At 66.1% G+C, this 17,337-nt stretch overlaps 1 protein-coding gene across 1 annotated transcript in view; it reads right to left on the reverse strand.

Annotated features, from left to right (window-relative positions):
* SND1 (staphylococcal nuclease and tudor domain containing 1) overlaps positions 1-17,075 on the reverse strand; it is a 100,039-nt gene extending 82,964 nt beyond the window's left edge. The window contains 10 exon segments of the mRNA XM_068670200.1: positions 964-1,077; positions 6,510-6,600; positions 6,845-6,951; positions 7,317-7,475; positions 8,582-8,673; positions 8,959-9,119; positions 10,626-10,704; positions 13,283-13,403; positions 14,454-14,603; positions 16,912-17,075. Of these exon segments, the coding sequence (XP_068526301.1) occupies positions 964-1,077; positions 6,510-6,600; positions 6,845-6,951; positions 7,317-7,475; positions 8,582-8,673; positions 8,959-9,119; positions 10,626-10,704; positions 13,283-13,403; positions 14,454-14,603; positions 16,912-16,986 (1,149 nt within the window). The 5' untranslated portion in view covers positions 16,987-17,075.
* Between the last annotated feature and the right edge of the window lie 262 nt (positions 17,076-17,337).

Consider the following 17,337-nt stretch of genomic DNA (forward strand, 5'->3'; position numbering starts at 1 on the left):
CCCCTCCTCTCGCTGGCGGGCTGGAGCAGCCCTCGCCATCTCAGGAGGCGCGGGATGACGGGGACGGTTCCGCCGCAGGCAAGGCAGGCACCTGGTGGGCAGCTCAGCAGCTCGTGAGCGCATCCACCGCTGGAGGATGGGGGTTAAAAAAAAAGCAGCCAGCAGGTAAATCCCTGCCCCACGGGGCTCTTGGAGCGGTTCAGAGCCAGCACCACCAGGCAGCACCTGGCTCCTGTCCCTGCACGACGGGTGCCAGCCCCGCCAGCGGGTGCCCCCGTCCCCTCTGCCCACTTTTCTGGAGGGGGACAGCGGAGATGGAACCAACGCCCTGGCTCGTGTCCCGGCACCAGGAGTGTGGTTACGCAGAGGCTCAGCGTGCGGCCGCAGCGTACAAATGGCAGGGGTTATTTGGGGCACTTACACTCATGGTCCTATCGTTCACTTACAGGACACGGAAACCCAGCGCAGAGCAGACCGAGGCATGCACAAACAACGCAGCATTCCTGCATTTCTGCTTTTCTCCTGACACTTTGGGGCCAGGCTGCACGGGGACCCCAACCCCATCATGAGACACCAGCAGCTCTCGTTTTCCCCACACAAGCACTAACACGGCCCCATGCAGAGCTCCTTCCAACACTGTGGGGCCGCAGACAGCGGCTGAGCACTCGCTGAAGGGCAGGGAGGACAAGGAAAACCAAAGAGGGATTTGTGCACCACACAACACCTCCAGCAGCCCCCAGGCTCCTGCTTCGCCCCCTGGCAACGGGCAAGCTGCAGGGAAGCGGGACAGGGATGGTCACTGTGATGGGAAAGCCCAATTCCCATCTCCTGAAACCCTCGAGAGAGAGGACAGCGCTGAGCAGGAGCTCACAGGGACGAGAATCCACCCGGGGACGGTCACAGACACCGGTGACACTGCCACAGACGCCCCCTCCCACCCCAACGCCACCTCCCCACGGTCACCTGAGTGCTGTCGCCCTCCAGCCGGGGGGGTCGGATGCTGGACAGATGAATGGTTTTGTGGTCCCCAGAGTTCAGCTTCACCACGATGGCGTCGGCGTTCAGCACCTGCATCACCTGGGGAGGGAGAGAGCGCAGCGGTGAGCGGCGTCCCTACAGGCACCAAAACCCCAAACAGCACCAACACGGGGCACGTTCCCAACCCACCCCAGCTCCAGGGGCTGCCATCCAGCACGGAACGAGCAGCTCTGAGCCTTGCTCGGGTAGCCAAGGCTCACCGGGGCAAAAGCAGCTCACCAGTGCGTCCACCATCCTGCGCCCCCTGCGCGCCCGGTGCCAGCAGCTGGAGCAGCCAGGGCACGACTGGGTTTAGCTGAGGAGCCGGGGAAGGAGCAACGAGGGAACGGAGGAGCCCTGCAGACTCCTCACAGCCTTGGGGATTAGATCTATTTTTCACACGACAAGTTTCTCTTGCTGCAAACGTTGCTCCCAACAAGGTTTCCAATTTTCCAGAGCCGTGCCGAGCGCTGTTCACCTCCGTGGTGCCCGCAGCGGTGCGGCACAGGGGAGGAACAGCAGCCCCCAACACACAGCATCCATCCGATGGCACGGTGCCACCGTGAGCCCCGAGAGCAGGGGACAACGTGGGGTGCGTCCTGCAGGGGGGGGGATCAGGTCCCAGAGGGAGCAAACCTCACAGAAAGCTCGGGTGCGCGCATCAGACCCGGGACCGGAGAGCAGCGAGCGCAGGCACAGAGCTCACGGCTCAGCTGGTGGCTCTGCACGCACTCAGGGAGCAAATTAATCAGAGCAACTGGTGGCAGAGGCAGGCAGCACCGTGCAATTAGAGGGACGGGGCAGGAGGCTCCCGGCTCGCTGTTGGGATCATTTTGGTTTTCGTGAACCACCGCTCCCCAGCCTGGACCAGGAGCGTCTCCAAGAGCAGGATGAGCCACCGGGGCTCTCCCACCGCCACCATCACCCAGCAGGACCCTCACAAACTCTCCCTGACCTCGTGCTGGTACCCGTGAGGCTCGCCCGTGCCCCGTGTGCCCGTCCCGGACACCCCAGACCCCAGACCCCTGGCCAGACCCAGCAGGGAGCGCGGCAGGGACCGTCCCTTCCCCGCCTGCAGCGCTTTTTGCCCCAGCAGGCACATCAGTCCCTCCCCATGTGCTTAGTCAAAGGGATAACAGGATTATAGGAATTAGAATTAAAACAGACACTAAGGATTTCCAGGGCTCCTCGGCACAGCAAAGCCCTCGGGGGGGGGACATCCCTGCCCCCAGCCTTTGCCTCTCCGGGGAGGCAGATCCGGAGGTTTTGCAGGCAGAGCAGAGCCCACAGCCGTCTGCACGCTAAAGGGAGCGATCACAGCTCGTGCTTCGGGGCATTTGGGGTCGGGAAGGGGTCCCAGCCTCCCCGCCCGGGTTACACGGGGCTGGGGAAGAGCCCCCGGTGGGGGCTGCAGGAGTGGGGGCTCGCTGCAAGGGCAGGACGAGCTCGGTGACCCCACACGGGTCCTCCCCAAACTGCTCTACCCCATGGCATCCCCTCCCCATGGGCACCATCTCACAGAGCAAGGGCAGGCCTCCCCCCTCCTCACCCTACAGGGCAAAGCCCCCCCCTTCTGCAGCCCCCACCGGGCCGAGGAGACTGGCAGCAAAACCCCACGGCTCAGCACAGCTCCGGCACGGGGCCATTTTTCTCGCTCACAATTTCTCAGCTTGCTGCGGACAGCTTCCTTTATCCAATATTTATTGTGGCTTCACCTGCCTCGGAAAGGCACTTTGATAAACGGATTGAAAGGGATTTTTTTTTTTTTTTTTAAATCTCTGCAGCTGCTGCTCGAGGAGCCTGCGTGCCGCGGTGCCGCTCCCCCCACCCCGACCCAGCCTTCCCCCAGCTCGCAGCCCCCCCAGAGGGGGCCAGGGGCACCTCTCCAAGCCTGGGCACCCTCCTCCTCTCACCCCTCCACCTGTGCCCGAAGGGGAAGGCAGCAGGCAGTGACTATTTTTCTCACATGAGAAGTTTCCCTGGCTGCAAGCGCTGCTCCCAACAAGGTTTCCAATTTTCCAAGCCAGAGCCTTGCAACCCCCTGGGCGCAGGGACTGGCACCGACGCGGCTGCTGAGGGCACCACGGGGGCGAGGAGGGGACGGGAAGGGGTGGCTGCACAGGGCACCCTTTGGGGACCCCCTCCTGGTCTCCGAAGCGCTGCTGCCTCCTCCTTGCACCGTTTTGCCCTGGCTGCGTGCTGGGGAACAGAGACCCCATTCACGGCTCTCCCAGCTGCTGTGGGGCCACGCAGCAGCAGCAGCCTGGCAGGTCCCCAGGGCTCCCCTCCCCGCGCTAACGAGGGCAGCTCGTTATGGCTGCGCTCCTGGGAGGGGGCTCGGGGACAGGCCACGGGGCAGGGGCTGTCCCCAGGGTGGGAGGTGAGCGCTGCTCCGTGCCCAGGCACGGTGATTTTTTGGGGAGCCAAAGCCCCGCGTGCACAGCACCATCTCCCTACCCCGGTTCCCCAAACGGGGAAGCGCTCTTGGAGAGGTTTTGGCTTGCTTTCGCAGTCAACTCCAGCAGGAAAGCAGCTCCCCAGACTTGCTTTGGCAGATTCCGCCGAGATTTGAGATGATTTGGCCACGATCAAGGGGCTAAGCGTTTCGGAAAGGGAAAAATAAAAATAAAAAAAATAAAACCCACAAGGCTGGGAGCTCATCCACGAACGCCTTCTCCGTTTTTCTCCATTTTGCAGAAAGGCTGGAGCCGATCCACGGCGCAAGGCAGGGCACGACGCACGCAGCCAGCCTGGCTGGGCCCCCCCGAAAGGGATGCCCGGGGTCACCACGCGCAGCCCCCACCCGGGTGCACGGGGGGACACGCGGCTCCAGCAGCGCAGTGACAGCTCCCCGGGCACCCAGCGCCCCAGGCGAGCGCTGCTGTCAGCCCTCTCCTCTTCCTCAGCATCCCCAGCCCCTCACTCTGGGGGGGGGGAGCTGATCCTGCCCCCAGGGGTTGGGGAGGGGGCAGAGTCCTCTCCGAGCCCTCGCAGCCCCGGGAGCCACAGAGAAAGAGAGAAAACCGAGCTGCAAACAGCTTTTGGCACGGCCTCGCTGCGAGCGTGATGCGTTCAGCTCCAAGCAACGCTGTCCCAAATTCTCGGGTGCTCTAAGACAAGCTGACGTAGGAAAATTCTGAAGAGAGCCTCCTGTCTCTTCAGATTTTTATCCCACCTCTTTTCTTCTCGCCACTCGCTCCCCCGTTTATCGGCGGCAAGTCCGCAGCTGGGGCCGAGATTTTTTGGCCCTGCCCGAACCAAGCCCCCTGCTCAGAGCACCCCCCAATGCTCCACACAGCAGCAGGACCCCAAAATCAGCCACAGCCACGTCGTGCCCACCGCTCAGCACCACGGGGGCAGGTTGGGACCCTCCCCTTGTGCCCACCACCCACCCCCAGGAGCGGGCACGTCCCTTCTGCCACCCCGGCGCAGCCAAGCCAAAGCGACTCATCCACCACCTCTGCACCCCACAGAGCCCCCCCCGGGGGAATATGAGGATGGATGGGTGTTTATGGCCCCCTTCCACGCAGCCCCCCCTGGGCGCTGGGAGGATTGATGGGTGTTTACGGCCCCTTTGCGTGCGGCACCGGGCGCGCGCCCAAGCCGCGTTGAAGCTCCCTGCGCTCCCGAGCGCGCAGGCATTTGTCCTGATTTTCCCTGTCACTTGCAATTCGCGGGGAGGGAAAAGGACCAAAAATTGACACTGCAAAAACGACAGCGCCCAGGGGGGGCTCTGGCTGACTGCTCCCTAAATGCTGATTTGCGCCTTCCTGCATAAGCAGCAGTTTTTAAGCACAGGCAGAGACTTTCTGCTGCCTCTCCCCAGGAGGCAGGGGGCACGACGCCGTGTCCGGGGCTCCTCCTGCGGAGCAACTGCACCAGAGCCATGCTCCTGGGGATGAATTCATCCCCCCCCGGGGGGATAAATAAAGCTGGGGGGGTGAGTGGGGGGCACAAGGGGCTGTGCCCAGGACCTGGGGCAATCCTGGGTGCTCCCCTCCCAGCAACTGGACACCCCCTGTGTTTGCCCATCCAAGCCCATGGAGAGGGCTCGGACCCCCAGGGGGGGATGCGCTGCCCCCCCTACCCCAACCCCCAGTGCTGGGGGGCACCCCCACACCTCCAGCATCATCTTCACCGCTTCGCCCCACAGCAGTGCACCCAGGGGGGCTCGGGATGAGAGCCCTGCCCGCTGCAGCCCCCCCCAGGCAGCTCCCCAGCTCGCCAAAATGACGGGCATGTTGGAAATGCCAGGAGCATCCATCCGCCCCCCCCCTCCCCGCAAGCTGCTGAGCAAAGCATGACTAATGCCCCCCGCGTCTGGTCCTGGCGCGGGCTGCGTCTGCAGCCTCTGCCAGCGCAGGAGCAGCGCTGCGGAGCCGCCAGCGCCGACACACGGCGCCCCCCTGCCCTGCACGGGGGGCGCTGGGCACTCACCGGCACCGTGCCACCTGGGGCAGGGTCCCCCCCCCACTGTGGGGCTTCTCCTCCCTGCCAGGGGCTCACCTCCGTGTTTGGGGAGGGGTCTCGCAAGCCAGGCTCCGGCTGTGCCTCCAAGGAGCCCCCCCAGGGTTGGTGCTCAGGACACTTTCACTGCTCAGAAGGGAAGAGCACAGCCAAGCTTTTGGCCCCCCCCGGGTGAGGAAGTGCTCAGGACCTCTGCTGTCACCACGGCCCCGCACCCTGCATCACCCCCTAATTCCTCCTAATTCCACCCCAAAACAAGGGAAAGCAGCGGCTGGGCAGGACACGGGGACACCCTGCTCTCCAGGGGGGGGGGGAACACGGAGCTGGTGCCCAGGAGGTGGCTACGAGGGGGGCCGTGGCCAAGCAGCGCCCGGCACGGGGGCTCAGCGCGCTTCCCAAAAAACCCAACTGCGCATTTCCCAGGGCTCCCAGCCCAGCTTGCAGCCCGGCGGCTGGGCGAGCCGGCAGCACCACCTAGCGGGGCTCAGCACCCGGCTCAGCACCCCCTCAGCTCGGGGTTCCCTGCTGCAGCACCCCGATGTGATGCTCCCCCCGTGGGACGTGCGCCCGGGGCAGGCACGGTGCCCAGATGGCCCCGCTCCGCTGCCAAAAGCACCCAAACCTCACCGGGGAAGGGGTGAGCACGGCTTTAGGATGGAGTTCCCACACCAGGGATAAAGGGAAGGGGCACGGAGCCCCCGTGATGGGAAGGGGACGCTCTGCTGAGCCCTGTCCCCTGCAGCCAGGGGGTCCCTGTGGCACCCAAGGGTGCCCAGCAGCCTGTCCCCAGCCCGCAGCCCCCGACCCTCTGCCCTGTTCCACCTCTCCCCACCCCAAAAGCACGGTGCAGGGACCATGGGCTGCACGGATGCCATCAAGCCCTGGCTCCGACCCACGGAGGGCAGCCCAAGCCCGGGGGGCACCCAGGTGGTCCACGGTGGGGAACTGAAGCCCAGCTTTGGGGTTTTTCCGACCACACGCAGGTACCCGGCACCCGTCCCTGCCCTGCTCCGCCAGCCACTCACCTTGGCCACAAACTGCTTGTCCTTCTGGTCCAGGTTGGCCGTGGGGGCCACGTAGTCCCTCCAAATCCTCAGCTTGCGCTCCTTGGCGAACCTGGCGGGGTGGGGGGGGGAGACACCCGGTGACACCCGGGCAGGGGTCCCCAGCAGGGAGACGGTGGCACCGGGCACAAAGCTGCCACCTTTATTCTATTCCAAAGCGCATCAGCAAGCGGCCGAGGGCTGCTCCAAGCCACAGCCTGCCCGTGCCACGGCTCGGTGACACCAGGGACACCCGATGGATGGGGATGGGGATGGGGCCAGCACCCCCGTGCGCCCGCTGGCAGCCCTGGGCTCACCTTTCGGCCGCGCGCAGCTTGTCGGCCCCGCGGGTGTAGACGGCGATGGACCAGTCCACGCAGCGGGCGAAGCCCTCCTTCAGCAGCAGCTCGGTGATGTTGCCGTTCTGCAGACGGGGAAAGGGGGTGCACGCTCACACACGGGGCCCCCATAGGGGATTTCTCCTGCCCTGACCCCCCGGTGCCGAGTCCTGCGCAGCCCCTTCGCCGTCACGGGTCCCCAGTGCCCAAAAATGATGCAAGGCCTGGCCACGGCACCCCGGGGGCTATCAAAGGACCCCAAAAGACCACAGGGCTCTGCTCAAATGTGCCCTCCTCCATCCCCTGGCAGAGCGCACAGCTCCCAGCCCTGCGGGGCTGCTCCGAGCCCCACGGAGGCACCAGGACCTCGCAGCGAGCTCCAGCAGGGGATGAAGAGCAGCCCCGCAGCCCCCCAGCGCCCCCCCTCCCGCCCCTCACCGCCCCCACTTGCCGGGTGCAGGATGGTGCCCAGGATGTTCTGGTTGTGGCAGCTCTCCAGCACGATCTGCACGTCCCTCTGCAGCAGCCGCGACTCCGTGAAAAACTTCGCCTCGGCCGCAAACGGCTCGGGGACCTCCGGGGCGTCCGCCTCCCGCTTGAACGTGGGGCACTGCGGCACAGGGACACACGGTCAGGGCACGGGCGGGATCCCACAGCACGAGCCGGGCCCCAAAAAACTCGGCAAGGGGGAGAGCATCACCCACAGAGACGGGATCACGGCACTGTGGGGCACCTTGGCACGGAGCCGTGCCGAGAGACCGGGCACGGAGCTTGGCCAGCCCCAAAAACCCCATGTCCCAGAGTCAGGAGGCTCTAAAGGGGTCTGATGTGTGCTCCAGCCCGTCCTCCCTGCTTGCTCAGGAAATTGGGGTTAAAATGGGTGCTCAGAGGGCTGACGGGGCAGGAGCTGGCAGAGCTGCCAGGGACGGACGGGTCCCGGCAGCAGCGGGGCCGTGGGGAGGACACAGCAGCTCCACGGGCACCCCACGGGGCCTCTCCCCGTGCTGGCTCCCCAGGAAAAGTGGAGAGGAGCCACGAGCACAAGACTCGGGCTGGGCTCAGCATCCCAGAAGTGGAGGAGGAAAACCCCAAGTGCCTCGAGGAGATGTGAGCAGGGATGTGTGCACAGCCAAGCCCCGCGGCCGCTCCGTGCTGACGCAGCCCTTTACCCGCCCCAGCAAACATTGCCAGGAGCAAACCAGGGCACGGAAACAAACTCCCAGCACAGTCCTGCTGAGGAGGGCAAGGAAAACGGCAAGGTTCAAACGGAAAAGGGAAAAAAATTAAAAAAAAAAAAAAAAAAAAAAAAACACTGGTGCTGCAGCAAAGGGCGCGCCCAGAGCGCACGGAGCAGCAGCCCCCAGCACCGGGGGGCACAGGGATGTCCCCAGCTGCCCCCAAATCCCCCAAAACACAGCCACACAGGGGCTGAGCCCTCCTGGTGGGATGGGGCCTTTCCTCCCCCAGCTGCTTGGGACCCTCCCAGGGCATCCCCCACCATGGAGCTGGTCCCTGCTGACCCCAAGTGTCCCCATCCCGCAGTGACGGCCCCACAACGGTGCGCGCACCCCAGGGGCCGTGCCAAGCACGGTGCCAAGGGACACCCGATGGCCGGGGGAGCAGAGGGTGTGGGTGAGGCCCCTCGGAGGTGCCAAGAGCACCGAGGTGACAGCGAGCACGATAAGCAGGCAGGGGACAGCAGCAGCCAAACCTCACCTTGATCCCCGAGAGCATGACGGTGACCAGGTAGTAGTCCGGGAGCAGGAGGGCTCTCACCACGCTGCCATCCCGGACGTGCTCTATGATGGCTGCAGGATGAGAGCAGAGGTTGGTGCTGGCCACGGAGGGGCTCAGCAGGAGCTGCAGAGCCAGGGCTGCCCCCCTCCCTCCCCACGGCCACGTGTCACCGCACTGTGAGCGCCGTGCTCGTACAAAGCCAAGAAGAGCATCGCAGCAGTGCCATGCGTGCAGGTTTGGGGACAGGCTGGTCCCAAAAGCCACTTATGGGCCAGCCACAAAACCCCAGAGCAGGAAGGGAGACGCAGCCCCAGCCACACCACCACGTCCCCGTGTCCCCAAAGCCACCAGCTCACCATTGACCGGCTTCTGGTGCATGGAGTCCACGAAGTGCCGGGGGTTCTCGATGGTGTACTTGAGGTCCCGGATGGTGTGGGAGCCCGTGCCCTCGCTCCACATCCCCTTTTTGGCACTCTTTGCCTGCTCCTCCAGCTCCGCCAGCCTGCTCTGCTCAGGGCTGCAAGGAGGGGGGACAGAAACCAGGTCAGGGCAGCGCCACGGCGCTCAGCGAGCACGGGGACGAGCAGGCAGGATGCTGGCAGGTCCTGCATGTTTTATCCCTGTGAACATTCATCTCTCAGGTGCTTTTCTGGATGTTTTAGCACTCTGAACACTCAGGTCTAGGGAGGGCGCAGCCCGGGTGAGCCATGGTTTATGCTGCTGCCAGCAGCGCTCCGTAAATCGAAGCCTCTCCAGCACCCAGGTGGCCAAATACAGCCCAGCACCAGGTTTGGGAGCGAGGGCCGTGGAGCTGAGGCTGTGCCAGGGGCTCACCGGGAGCACAGAGAGCCCAGGGCGAGCAGCAGGAGGCCTCCAAAGCCAGGAGGCAGCAGCAGGCATCTCTCCACGCCGAGGGGACCGAGGGCACAGCAGCTCCCCGGCACCCCCAGGGCTCCCCCAGCACCTCCAGCAACCTCCTCTGCCTGCACCAGGTAAGCTGAGGATGGAAGCTCCTTGTGTGCCCGTTAATTAACACATCCTTTGAATTAGGAGAGCAGCAACAAGCCCCAGGCAGGGTTTAATTGCAGGAAGCTGGGTCCTGTGGGGACTGTGGCACACCAGCAGATCTGCACAGACCGGGGTGGCCGCATGTCCTGCACCCCCCAGCCTCGCAGCAGGCAGCTGCTGGAGCAGAGGGGACAAAGCCCGGAGAGCCCGAGGCCACCAGAAGGTCCCCACGGCACAGGTCCCCTGGCACGAGCACCACAACCCTGAGCACAGCATAGGGCACGTCCCTGATGTCCCTCACAGCCCCGTGCCACGTCCCGGGGCCAGGCTCACCACGTGCGTCACAGCAGAGCCCTTGGTGCACCCAGCACATGGGGACGCAGGGTGCCCATGGCTCACCCCGACCATGCTACAGCTGAGCCTTAATTCCTGGGGGTCACACAGACCCTACAGGCCCAGGAAGGGGTCACGAAGGTGTTAGGGGGTGGCTGGGCAGAGACAGGGACTGTGTCCCCGGACAGGCAGGGAGCAGGACCCGACAGCGCTCAGGGCTCCTGCAGCGGGGAGCCCGGGCGCAAAGCACCCCGTCCCTGCCCTTGGCAGCGCACGCTGTTTACTCCGTGTACCTGTTTACAAGCTGTGCGACTGAAAACACTGCATGGAAAGCACCCAAGTGTGCCAGGAACAGTTTTAGGAAGCGACACGGGCGAGCTTCCAGCCCAGCAGGCACAGGATGGAAATAGCGTCCCGCCGGTATTTATAGCGCCGGCGCAGCAACCCTCCAACAACGGCCCCCGCGGGGCTGCCGGCACGGTGGGCACGGCCAGGCTTCTCCCAGCACCAAACTGGGACCCCTCTGGAGCCACCAATTCCCAGCAGAGCCAGGATAAAGCCACGGCTCCGAGGCTCAGCCCCATGCACCCAGCACGGGGGGCGCCCCGCTGCCGGGAACCAACTGCGGAGCCCCGCGGCGCGGAGCCGCTTCCCGGGGCTGGAGGCACGGCCACGTACGTACTTGTTGGCTCGGATCCCTTCCCGGCGGGAGGCCAGTCCTTCTGCCACCAGGGACTCGGCGATGTTCTCGCCGCTCGTGTCTGTGGGAAGAGGAGAGGCGTCAGAGGAGGCAGGCGGAGGGCGCACGGCACCGCGCGGAGAGCCTGGCACCAGGGTGATTTCGCTGAGCGGGGAGGGAAGAGGGGGGCCAGGCCATGAGACGGGCTCTGAGCGTGGTCTGGGCTCTGTGACAGGCAGCACAGGCTGCCATCGGGGTCTGGAGGCACCCACCCCATGGTATTTGGGTGGGCTGTGAGACCACCCCCAGCACCACGCGGAGAGGGAGCCCCCGCTCCCCCCATATGGGCTCACGGAGATCAGAGCCTCGAGGGCAGACCCCAGCCCACCCGCACACCCTAATAACCACGCCGCCCCGCAGCACAACCCGTGGCTGCCTTGCACCAAGTGCCCTGCAGCAGCTCCTCCGTGCCCCCAAACCCACGCACGGCGCAGAGCTCCCCTGGGACAGCGCTTCCCAGGGGCAGGGGGTCCCTAACTGGTGCCCAACCCCGCATCCAGGCGGGTTTGGAGACCCCCAGGAGGAGACCTGGCCAGGAGCTGGACCCGATGATCCTCGGGGGTCCCTTCCAACGCGGGATGTTCAATCCTATGACCCCCCCCCAGCTCCCCTGCACACTTTTCCTGGGCACAGGGGGCTGCAGCTTTGCTCTCCCCCACCCCAAGCCTACAAAGACACCGGGATTGTGGCAACCCCAATCCCCTCACATTGGGGATTATCCCCCTGCACTTCACCCAGCACCTCCACCTTCCCCCAGCCTTTGGGGAAAGGTCCGTGTGCCCACAAATGTCCCCAAGGAGATGCGCTCCGGGACCCCCAGCAGTGTCCCACCTTGATGCCCCCCATCCCGGGGCACAGCGACCCCCCCCCCAGCACCGCTGCCGAGGAAGCTGCTGCAGCGCTTCCATATTAATTGCATTTAAACCTTGACAAACTCCATCAGGAAACATTTTATGCTTCATTTCTCACCGCAGCGGCGTGACAGGCTGGGATTTAACAATGAGGACGACACCTACACGGGAGGCTCAGCATTAAAAAAAACCCTTCAAGTGGCAGACAACGAGGCTGCAGATGACTGAAACAAGAGCTCTTCGACTGCTCGTGGTGTCACCCGACAACAACCCCCCCTTCCAGGAGTTATTTGTTGCAGGGAGCACGACCACATCCAGATTTTGGTGCTGAGATGGGTGTCCCATGCGGAGGGGCCGGCTGCGCACACCACCCGGATGGGAAGCAGCAGCTCTCCGAAGGATGCTCGCCCTGCACGCACATCCCCAGGGGCTCCTGGTGCCCTCCAGCTTCAGGCAGGCTCAGGAACAACTCAATATTGACCCAGGTACCTGTGCTTTGGGCTCACCTGGCACCGTTTGGGCACAGGGGACGCCCTCCCCAAATGCGCCTCCTTCCCAAATGCGCCCTCTCCAAATGCGCCCTGGTGCTGGTGTCTCCCCATGCTGCAAGGAGCCAGGGCTGGAGCCTGCCTGCACCCCGAGCACCTCGGGGAGCCTCCTGCCCTGTCCCGGGGCACCCAAGCACCCACCCGGCAGCCCCACGGCACGCACCGAGGGATGAGCTGCGCCCCAGGGAGGCACCCCACGTGGAGCAACTCGTCCCCGCTTCCTGGGAGCTGGGGGTTCAACCAGGAGCCGACCCAGCAACATACAGGGCAGCAGGGTGCCAGCACTCCCCTGTCCCCAAGCCGCCTTCTCCCTGCCCCTCTCACCAGAGAGGATCAGAGCCCAGAGCCAAATGGGACCCAAAAACTCCTCCACATCTCAGGCTGGGACTCGGCACTGCAGCAAGTGCTCAAACCAGAGGCTCAGAGGCAACAGGACAACAACAAGATCCCTGCAAGCATCTGGAGGTGGCTGGCCCCATTACGGGTCCCCCTGCCCCACCGAGGGACCCAGGACACGGTGTTCCCTCTGGGATGGCTCAGCAGCACCAATCCTGCACCGCCAGCTCTTCCCACAAAGAGTTTGTGTTTTCCTTCCCACTTTGTGTTTTCCTTCTCCACCCCTCAGTGCTCAGGTCCCGGCGCTGCCCACCAGGATGTGCAGCTTGCCCAGCCCAGCCCCAGGGGATCAAACCAGAGGTGAAGCCCACCCATGCTAGCAGCGGGTCAAACAACCCCAAAAAAAAGGCTTTTTGCCCCAAATTGCTTATAGCCTGAGCCGGGGAGAGCTCTGCCTGCAGGTATTGCGCATGGCTTGGGGTTGGTGGCTGGGCTCCAGGCACTCTGCTGCCTGCTCGGGGACGCAGGTAAGCGGGCAGGTAGGTGGGCTCCTTCCAGGTGACTGCTGTCAGCCAGAGGCGAGCGTGAGATTTATGGCAAAACGCTCAGCAGATGGAAATCCCTGGGGATTCACCCAGCGCCACGACCCCGGCGTGCCCGCAGCGGCACCACCAGAGAGGGGGGAACCCCCCACAGCTCCACGGGCAGCTGGGACGGCCGCTGGGCATCACCCCCTGCCGAAAATTGGGTGACAAAAAACCACCACCGACCACCCCATCCCACCCACCACCGCATCCCACCCACCCTCCCCGGACAGCACCCCAGCCACGAGCCCTGCGCGCCCCCACGCCCCCCCAGCGCTCACCTTTGCCCAGGTACACCATGCCGTACTCGCGGCCCTGCGGGGTCTTGTACTCCACGGTGAAGCACACCTCCTTCCCGATTAACTTCTTCCGCAGGAACTCCCGGGCTGGGAACCCCCAGGGCTGGAAGGAAAGGAAGGAGAGGAGCGGACATCAGCTCCCCCGCGGGGTGCCCGGGGCTGGCACATGGTGCCAAGCCCGTGGTGAGGATGCGGAGCTGGCACGGCTCATCCGTGGCTGTGCCCAGCACGTCCCTGTGTCCCCATCCCTCTGTCCCTGTCCCTCCATCCCCATCTCTCCATCCCCATCCTTTCATCCTTCCTGCTCCGGAGGCACGAGCGCGACTCACGGCAGCGCCGGGGCGAGCTCAGCCCCACTCCGGCACAGCAGCGGGTGGGTGGAGAAAGTGGTCCGGAGGAGAGAACATGACGTGCTAATAAACAATTAGCAAAAACTGACAGGCGTAATTTTTTAAAAGAGTGACATTTAACGGCTGAAGCAGTGTTTAGAAGACAAACTCCCCAGGGAGAGCAATTAGCTGAGCGCTCCGCGCCACCCCCGGGGCTGGGAGGATGGGTGGCCCCAGGCTCAGCTCTCTGCTACCCAACCCTGCTTCTTCCATGCTCTGCGCCAAGCCAGCGGCACGGGCGGCCCCTGCTGCACCCCAAAAATGCTGCACCACCTCCAGGTCCTGTCCCCACGGCTTCAGAGGAGCTGCCAGTGCCAGCACTGCCTGCGACCAGGTCCCTGGAGTCCCCGCTCAGCCCCAGCTGGAGCTCACCGAGCCCTACATGAGGCTGAAGCCTGATCCCGATCCCCGCTCTGATTAACACTCCTCCACCCACAGCTAACGAGGTGCCTGCTCCAGAGACGCAGAGGATGCAGTGCCCTCGTGCAGACCCCTTCTCTTGGAGCCCTGAGGCCGAAGATGAGTGAGGAGGATTTCCACAGGGCGTAAGGCGAAGCTCTTCGCACCGCGGCCACCAAAGTGCACCGTCACCAAAGCGCACCGGGAGGAGAGATCTGAGCAAAACCCACGGGTCTCCGGGGCATGAATTCACCCCCAGCAGCTCCCCCCGCTCCACCTCCTCCCCGACCACGAGCGAGAGACCCCAGCACCACGTCCCCAGGTCCCCGGGCACACCGCAGGGACGCGCGCCGGGGGGCACCCACCTCATCCGGGGTGTCCTTGGCGTCCGGCTGCCCGGCGGCGGCGCGGCGCGCGAGGCTGCCGGCACGGATGTTGCTGAGGTTGATCTGCCTCTCGGGAGGGGGCCCGCCACGGGGCTGCCCACGGACGATGATGGCACATCCCGAAAGCACCTGCGGGGAGGCACAGGGTGAGCGGGGACCACCACGAGACGCCCGGACCCCCACCCACCCATGCACCCAGCCGAGCCCACGCCATTGCGCACTGAGTTACCAAAACTTGTGTCCTGGGCACGCCGAACATCCCAGCCCCCCCTCACCACCCAGCACCACCACTCCTGGGGCAGTTTCAGCACGGGAAGGACGCAGGAGATGGGATTTTTAGTCCCAACCCTGGTCATGCCCCCCTGGGGGGCTGTTTCTGGCCAGAGCTCGGAGCCAGGAGCACCCCGCGTGCTCGCTGTGCTCCCATCCTGTCCCATCCGTCCCTCCGGGCTCCAGCAGCCCCATCGCCTCCCGCTGCCACTCGGGAGAATTCGGGAGGGCGCAGGGGCAGCAGGGCACGGCTCTGCCTCCTCCAGGGTGCTGGGCACAGCAGAGGCACCCACGGGATGTGCTGGGGGACCCTGCTTGGCACCGGACCTGTCCCACCGCTGGAGGTGGCAACTCACTTCTCTTGGTCCCACCCTGACCCCAGCAGGCCCCCCCCAGCCGGGTTTGGAGACCCCCCCCCAGCCCCTGTTCCCAGTGCCAGGTCCCAGCCCCATCCTCATGCAGCTCCCTGGGGGTCCGAGGGCCATAGGGAACCCCCCCCCCAGAGCCACCCCCTCCCCAGACCAAGCAGCCCCAGCTCCCGCAGCCTCTCCTCGCAGCAGGGGGGGGCTCCAGGTCCTGCAGCACCCCGGGGGCCCTGTGCGGGGCTCCCCCCAGCCTCCCCAGTCCCCTCTCATACTGGGGGCACACACGGGGCCCAGTTCCCCAGCACAGCCCAGAACGTTCACCTCTCACACGGCAACGGCTCGGGGACCCCCACCGGGACCCCCAGCACCAACCCCCCGTGCACACCACGAGCCACTGGGCTCCGTGCTGCCGCCCACCACCCCCGGGGCCGTTCAGCCACCCTCTGACCCCCCCGGTGCCCGGACCCATGCAGGCACAACCCTCCGGGGTGGCCACCCTCGGCCCCAAGCCGTGATTTTTGGAAGAGGTCCCGGGACCCTCTCCAAAACCCGGCCCCGTGACGGTCACCAGCAAAAATAAATTTAAAAAATAAGGTTTTTTTTTAACAGATTTGCCTGCACGTGGCCAGGAGCTGCCCGTTCACCGGTGGTGGCCCCGCTCCGTGCCAGCCCCGGGCACGTGCCGGGGATCCTCCTGCTCCCGGTTCCAGCCCGTGCTGGGTGCCACCCGCGGGCAGCCCCGGGGTTGGGTTTCGGCAGGCGCTGGCTCCCTGCCCGCCTGCAGCCCTCGTCCGGCCGCCGAGCCAGGGCCGGGCGCTGCAGGGCTCGGAGGTTTCGTTGGGGTAATTAACGCTGAGCTTTAATTTATAGGGTGCAGGGAAGGAGCCGGGCGCTGGAACCGTTTGGTTCCGTTACCGTCACCCCGGGGTCCGGGGAGGGGACGGGTTTTTGGCCACCTTTGCACCCCCGGCACCCTCACGGGGCAGGAGGGGCTCGGAAATTCTGCAGAAACGGGGAAATGGTGAGAAAGGGACGGGACCCACGGGACGGGGAGCAGCGGTGGCAACGGGGACGGGGCCACCCGGTGTCCCCGGTGCCCACGTGTGGCACCCGCCCCGGCCCCGCTGCCCCCACGTGCGCACGTCCCACGGGTGGCACGAGGCCAGGAGGAACCGGGCGCTTTTTGGGGGGGTCCCCGGTGCCCCCCAGGAACCGGGCGGTGCCACCGGGACCTGGCAGCGCCCCCCTGAGCAGCCGGACCCCCGGGGGCAGCCCCCGGCCCGTGCCCCCAGCCCACGTTCCCCGGTTTCCCCCGGAGCCCCCCGGCCCGGTGCGACCCCGGTGAAGGAGGGGGGGGGCTCCGGGGCTGTCCCAGCACCGTCCCCGGGCCGATTCCCAACCCCCCCCCTCGGCGGGTTTCGGTTCCGGGGGGGGGTGGGGGGGGCAACCGGGGCCCGGCTCCGGGATTAGGACTGTGCAGCGCCCCCGAGCCCCGTCCGGTACAACCGGGGGGGCGAGCACCCGGCCCCACAGCCCACCCCAGACCCCCAAAACCGGGGGTGACGGCGGGGGACGGGGAAGCACGGAGCAGCCCCCCCGGTGCCGGTACCCCCGGGAGCAGGTCCCGGTAAGGGGGGGGGAACCGGGACCAAGCCCCAACCCCCCCCCAAACCCCGGTTCACAACCGGAGAGCACCGGATGGGGATGAACCGGGGGGGGGCCGGGAAGCACCGGGGGGGCAGCGAACGGGCCCGGTGCGATCCCGGTGTGATCCCGGTGTAATCCCGGTTCCCGGCCCTTACCATCTTAACGATGCCGCGCTGCACGGTGAGGGGGGGCGCGGGGCCGCCCTGCCCGGGGGCCGCCCCGGAGGCCATGGCGGGGGCGCGGCGGCGGCGGCGGCGGCGGGAGCGCGGCGGAGGGAGCGCGGAAGGGAACCGCGGGGCGGGGCCAAGGGGGCGGGGCCTCTTTCGCGCCGCCGCGCCCCGCCCCGCGCCGCCGCCGCCGCGCCGGCCAATGGGAGGCGAGCCCCGCCGTAAGCCCCGCCCCTCCCCGCCGCGCGCCGGCCAATGGCGGGAGAGCGGAGCCGGCGCGCCGGGCGGAGAGGTTGCCGCGCGGGTGACGTCACCGCGAGGCCACGCCCCTCAAGCCACGCCCACTCCCCGCAGCCCCGCGGAGGGGGGCGGGACTTCCGGGGCACGCGGCGCCAGGGACACGTCGGCAAAGGG

Source organism: Anas acuta, chromosome 1 (genome assembly GCF_963932015.1).
Source record: "Anas acuta chromosome 1, bAnaAcu1.1, whole genome shotgun sequence".
Classification (NCBI taxonomy): domain Eukaryota; kingdom Metazoa; phylum Chordata; class Aves; order Anseriformes; family Anatidae; genus Anas; species Anas acuta.